Source organism: Sinohyriopsis cumingii, chromosome 11 (assembly GCF_028554795.1).
Source record: "Sinohyriopsis cumingii isolate HCF-2022 chromosome 11, ASM2855479v2, whole genome shotgun sequence".
NCBI lineage: Eukaryota > Metazoa > Mollusca > Bivalvia > Unionida > Unionidae > Sinohyriopsis > Sinohyriopsis cumingii.
The window spans coordinates 16,302,051-16,308,345 of NC_142971.1; the positions used below are offsets into that span (position 1 = coordinate 16,302,051).

Sequence of the window (6,295 nt, forward strand, 5' to 3'; positions counted from 1 at the left end):
GGCCTTAAACAGAAACGTTTTTGGAACAAAAAATATTGAAGTAATAAATATAAACTGAAACCTGAATGTACTAATTAATTAGCCTTGCCAATTTAAAGTTTGTAGGAGTAACTGTGCACAAGCTAAAATTATGTAGACCTATGAAATGTTGGTCCCTGTACAAAACAAAAACAATCTACACATGTAATATCAAAGGATCAGATCTATGATGAGTTGATAAAAACAACTAGTTTGTTTTGGCTTGAATTATTTGTAATAAAATCAGTTTTCAGGTTTTATTATCAATATCCACTCCTAGACACATGGCACGTTTTAAGCAAGTTTGGAGTAACAGCCAGTATGACAGCTATTACAAGCACATTTCATGCATCAGTTTAACTCTGACCTCACATGAAGTATATGCAGTACACTAATATTAACAGTATAGTCTGCTTGTTGACAGAATCACAATACACACTGTACATGCATAGCTATTACTATGGAATGTTTATTCGTTTTCAACAACACTTGTGAACCCATTATTTACTATATCATTCCATGGCAATGGGAGCCAAGTACCATCACGTGGAAGAACCCAACCCAGCCTGGCCTGGGAAGGTATTGAACTGGCAACCCTTGGATTACGAGTCTGATGCTCTACCATATCTTTATTCATACATACTTTCAACTTCATTGTGTAAAAAGGGTTTTCTGTACAAGTTAGTATTTATAAAGCAAAATATATGGTCATGATTTAAACATACTTGAACTGTTAGTTAAGAATCAGATGGTCAGTGGCTTTCTTCAGCTTAAGAGTGTAGTTACAGTGACACATCTAATTATCAAGTTTCCATGAGTCTTCTAACATGAACAGTACCCAAAAATAAACACTGAACAACAAATGTCAACTAAGCTACAGAATCATGACTTATAAGCCACAATGAGCTCATTTTTTTAGTAAAAATAAATTTTTGACTCAAGTGATCTTGACATTGAAACTTGGAACTAATTTTATAGCCAGAATTGCACTGACAGTAGAACTTTGATTATTTGTCAGGGTGTGGGATCTAGACCATATGAGAACAGACGGATAGTGGAATATGTACACTAAAAGTATGATACAATAAACCAAGTCATCAAAAAATCATAATATCTACATATGTACGCATGCCTGTATTGAATATTTTGACGTACAATGCCCCGATGGTTATCAGAGACCGACAGTTAATCGGGTGATGGATAATCAAAGTTTTACTTTACATTCATACTGTGACAGGTCATAACAGACACAAAACAATATTAAAACACCAAGTTATTTTTCTTTAATATGCTATAAAGATTTTCAAGATGGCTGCCATACTGGATGTCAGACTGGCGTGATTTTTATTTAGGGACAACTAGACATCACAAGAAGTCTTTATGTGAAAACTGCATGCTGATATCATCGTCCATTCTGGAGGAATAGATGGAAGATTGGCACCATTTTCACTTAGGAGAAAATAGACATCATAAGTCCTTCGGTCAAAATCCCATGACTATTCAAAGCGATAACAAGATTTTAAATCATGGACATTCAATCAGTACCATTTTCATTTAGGACCAACTAGACCATGTACTGAATGTGCACAAAATGTTTCAATGCAATCCTCCAAGTAGTTTAGGACAAATAGCGATAACAAACTTCTGCTAATGGATGGATGGATGATGGACAAAAGACCACTGCTAAAACTCTTCTGATCTATGGCCAATAGAGCTAAAAAGCATAAGTAAAAGACAGAACATATGAATTCTAATCTGGTGTTAAGGACATACTGTATGCAATAACTACTTTCCATGCTATTAGATTCCTTAAGAGAAATAATCTGCTCTGGTACACAAAAGGCTAGGTCATGCCAACTCAAGGTCAGTGGTGGTCATGGAAATCTCAAGGTCAGTGGTTTCCATCAGCCTCTTCCACTTCCTACACATGAACAACTGCCTTGTACCCAAATCTGAACCACTGGGATTACATTGTAGGCACAGCAACAACTTCACAACAGCAAAGACGTTTCAACCTATGCTGCTATCAAATAAAGATGTGACCATTAAGCATTATTAAACAATAAATTTAAATATACACAATAAAAACCATAAGTAGCATTGCATATTCATGATATATTTATTTTCATAATACGTATGTCATGCACATCTAAAATTTTCACATTCTTTTGTCAACTGCACTGCCAGAAAGAAATATTTCACATAGGAATGATGATCACATAGTTTATAGCCTCAGAAATCCATAACCAGGGAAAGTGTGTCACTCCCTCCAATTTACCTCAAACCTTGGCACTGTTCACATTTATGCATTGATTAGCATCTTATGTGGTGTATTAGTCCCTCTAGTATGTGATTAAACAGAGAAAACACTTTTTAATTGTTTTTTAACAAACTTAAATGTTGCACTTGAAAACAAGATGAGGTGGTAACCACTAGTATAATTTTCCCACTAAATTACATAAAGTGTACAAAAATGCAAACTGCCAAAAATCTGCTGTATAGATGTTGCAGGCATGATTAAATAAATCACATTCAGCTGGGCCTCAATATGAATAACAAAATCCTTAAAAAGAGTCATAAATTAGAAAAAAAGGTAAACAAGTATCACTAAGATAGTATGAAATACTTTGAGTTTTAAATCTGTATGCAGTACTGAAAAAACAATATGACAGCCCAACACCTGGGGCTCCTCTAATTTCAGCTTGGGCCCTGTCCTGTATTCTAAGAAAAGTGCCCGTCAGGCTTGATGGAAAAAAAATCAAATTTGCTAGAGAAAACTTTGATTGCACTGATGAAATGTGGAAATGTATTTTCAAGATGTTGACATACTTGCCACAACAAAGTGTAATCTGTTTAAAATCAGATCACCAGTATCCTACATGAAATAGAAATCTTATTTTAATTGAACTGTGATGTGGTGTGTCATGCTAAACACAATTTTGTAACTCTCAAACTCCCTGACAGTTGTTTTGAGAAAACAGAAAAAAATATTCTGCATTCTTTGAGAACAACAAAAATCTCCACTTTCAGTATATGTTCATTACAGTCATGATTGGGCAGTTTAAATAGTGTTAATTTAAGGCAAAGAAGTCACATATTACTTATTTGGCTGACAATAGCTGGTGAGATGTTTGAAGACTGCAGTGAGCTCATTGTGGGAATTTGCATAGGTAGGATCAGGATGTGAAAGAACCCAACATAGGTAAAATCAAAGAGATTCAAGGTACATGTAGGAGAACAAAAGTTATTACCAATCATTGCTATGAATGAGAATGCTTAAGCCATATGTATTATAGATTTATCACAAGTTTGTGAACAGTGGCAATGTTTCCTTGAAGTCAGATTTTACTGCATACAGAAAATGCAAAGCATGATCATTTAAATTGTCAAAATAGTGTCTTAGTGTGATTCATTGTTTAAGCAGATTTAGGAATTAATTATGTATCAGCAAAGCCCAAGAAAAATAAGTTAAAAACTGGTTGATGGAGTTTTACCAGCAAAGAAAAATAATAGGTGGGTTGGGGAAAGGCAATTAATTATTTGCACATACTGCACACATATTATCTACATATGTTAACTTGGTTCTGACCAGGATATGCTCAGAGAATCCAGCAGAAGTTTTAACACTAGGACCATCCAGTCTTTAGTGAGTGTAGTTATCAACAATAATGACACTTATATTATCTTCAAACCCCCTTTTGAACCCTAAAGAATTTATATTTGAATTGTAGGAATTGCAACATTGTTTGACAAATAATATTAAAAAAAGGGAAAATTTTAGGCATGTGGAAACTGGAGTCAGGGACTACACATTTTTTTATGTCACCAGCCCTGGGCATGTGTCTAAAAATAAATAAATTTTGAGCACTGGTATGATTTACTGCAAAAATTTTACTACATCAAGCACAATTTAATTTTTATCTTCCACAAAACCTGAATTAGTTGAATACATACCACTGATTCTGTTGAATTTTTAAAAAATGCTGATATGGAGATAGTTGACAATACTTGGTGATGCCAAAAATTTGGATTTTCATCAACTACTGCATGTTTTAATAGAATCATGGCAACAAATCACTCATCATTTTATTACAAATTGAAACAAAAACCAAACATTACTGACAATAAACGATGTCCCTAAACATCTTTTCCTTTTCCCAAGTCTGTTAACTCTTTTAAAAACTGTGTAGCATTGCACAGTTCTGTACAGCCATACACTATTCTTTTGGGATTTGAGCTAGACCTTTCCTTTGCATAATCCACTAAATTTTGGTACTCAATGTAGTTTCCACCACCTACAATGAAAACGTAGGCATCTTGGAAAGGAGATTTGTTCCTAGGAATAGTGTTAGGATCTGCTCTCAACAGCTTGGGATCAAAGTAAAGAAAATCGTCAGTATCTTGCATGGCTTTCATTTCCATCAATGCATCCACAATTCTTGTAGCAGGCAACTTGTGTCTCTTGATGACCAAATTTTTAACACCTGCCATGAAGAACTGAGAGCCTTGTGACATCAGTTTGGTAAACATTCCCACTGTTTTGGTTCCACCTCCACCATACTGACTTGGAGTGGCAGCTATTTTGGTGTAGGCCTTCCATCGTCGGATGTATTGTACTGGTGTGATATCACAGTTTGAGCCTTGTAGTGCTACACAATACTGATCAATCTGAGCATCTGTCATGTTTGGTCCAGTAATTAAAGCAATAATGAATAGCCGAACTTTGTCTTCAGGTGTACCTGCCTCTGGGTCTGATATAATCTCCATCAGATTGTCTAGGAGTGACTTACTCATCAGTTTCTCCTCTGTCTCAAAGTACACATCAAGTTTTCTTACTTTGATGAATTCAAGAAGTGCAGTTGCAATATTGGTATGCATATCTATCAGTCTTTTCTTCTCGAGCAGCTCTGGTAGACTACTGACAGCAGATGTTAATTTAGCTGTATTATCTGAAAGCATACTGATAGTGGAGTCATCCTCTCCCTCAAGGCCCATGGCAGCTTTTAGATTTTTTACTTCATCCTCTTTTGCTCTATAGGCATCAAGCTCTTCCTGTACAGCCTCTGCAACTGTGGGAAAAGGATTCCCCTTTTGTGCTTGCCAAAATGTGTCTGTTGGGTTCAAATCATAAGTTTTCTTCTTCTTCTTTGGCCATGATCCACCACCTGGTGATTTTACTTCTGTAGATTCTTCAATTTCTACTCTGTTTAGTTTCAAATTCAGAACATCGTGAGCAAGTGCTTGGTACGTCCATGTATGATGCATCATAGTGGCCAAGTCAAGATTTCTGTCCAGCAGCACAAGCAATGGCCTCTGAAAGCTAAGCTGACCTGCCTGCACACCATCTGGAGTGAAGAAGCTACTGCGAGCGTCTCGTAAATTTTCACGAAGTTTCTTATCAAGCTTTTCCGCAACCATTTGGGCAGCATTTCCAGGTGGGCAGCGGATTATAGGTACATTGCCCAAGGTGACAAACACTGAGAACATACTATCCACTATACTGTCCATTACCTGTTCCATTTCAGCATCTTTAACATCGCCTTTGTTGATATCGTAGTAAGACCTTCCTTGGCTTTTCAGTATGAATAGGTCGTCTTCTAACGAAATGAAGTTCAGATATTGATCGTAAATTTTTGACACTTGTGTCACACTGTTACAGCGGATGGCGGCACTGGCAACGTCTTCCAGTTTCTGCCTTGATATAGCTGAAATGAAGTTGAAATAATAATTTTCGTATAGCTGGTTCTCCAAATCTTGGCATATCCGTTGTATATTCTCGTCTGTCGGCATAACAAAGTATATAGCCGGTACATCGGGAATGGGCTCTCGAGGCGAGTGAAGACTGAGATGGAGCGTTACCCCCATTTCTCGTAATTCACGAACGGTGAGAAGAGGCGAAATAATATCCTGTCCAAATCTATCGTATACCAAGATCTTCCACTGTGGCTCGACAGAAGAAGATTTCGTCATTGCGACGTTGAAATTTAACATTCGTTTAAGGGCCGCAATCTGTTTCTCTCTGATTGAGATTGCCATCTTGTTAGCTTGCGTGGCCAATGGAGTCGTTCAAACGCTTGTTTTTATTAGTGTTGATATGGAAGTGCCTATGTAATCTGGATGAAATAGCGGGGTGTCACAGGGAAGATAATAAACTCAACTCAATTCTTAACATACAATATTCTGCCCCCCCCCCCTCCCCGAATTAGAAACAAACAAATGCAGTCATAATAAAAAAAAAATGAAAAAATGTAATCAATTAAACTAAATATAGGTGTCT

The 6,295-nt window shown here is 36.5% G+C and overlaps 1 protein-coding gene across 1 annotated transcript; it reads right to left on the reverse strand.

Annotated features, from left to right (window-relative positions):
* Positions 1-2,118: 2,118 nt before the first annotated feature.
* On the reverse strand, positions 2,119-6,077 carry LOC149787659 (sec1 family domain-containing protein 1-like). The gene has a single exon (XM_089973858.1). The coding sequence runs from the start codon at positions 6,052-6,054 to the stop codon at positions 4,156-4,158; it is 1,899 nt and encodes a 632-aa protein (XP_089829984.1). The 5' UTR covers positions 6,055-6,077; the 3' UTR covers positions 2,119-4,155.
* Positions 6,078-6,295: the final 218 nt, after the last annotated feature.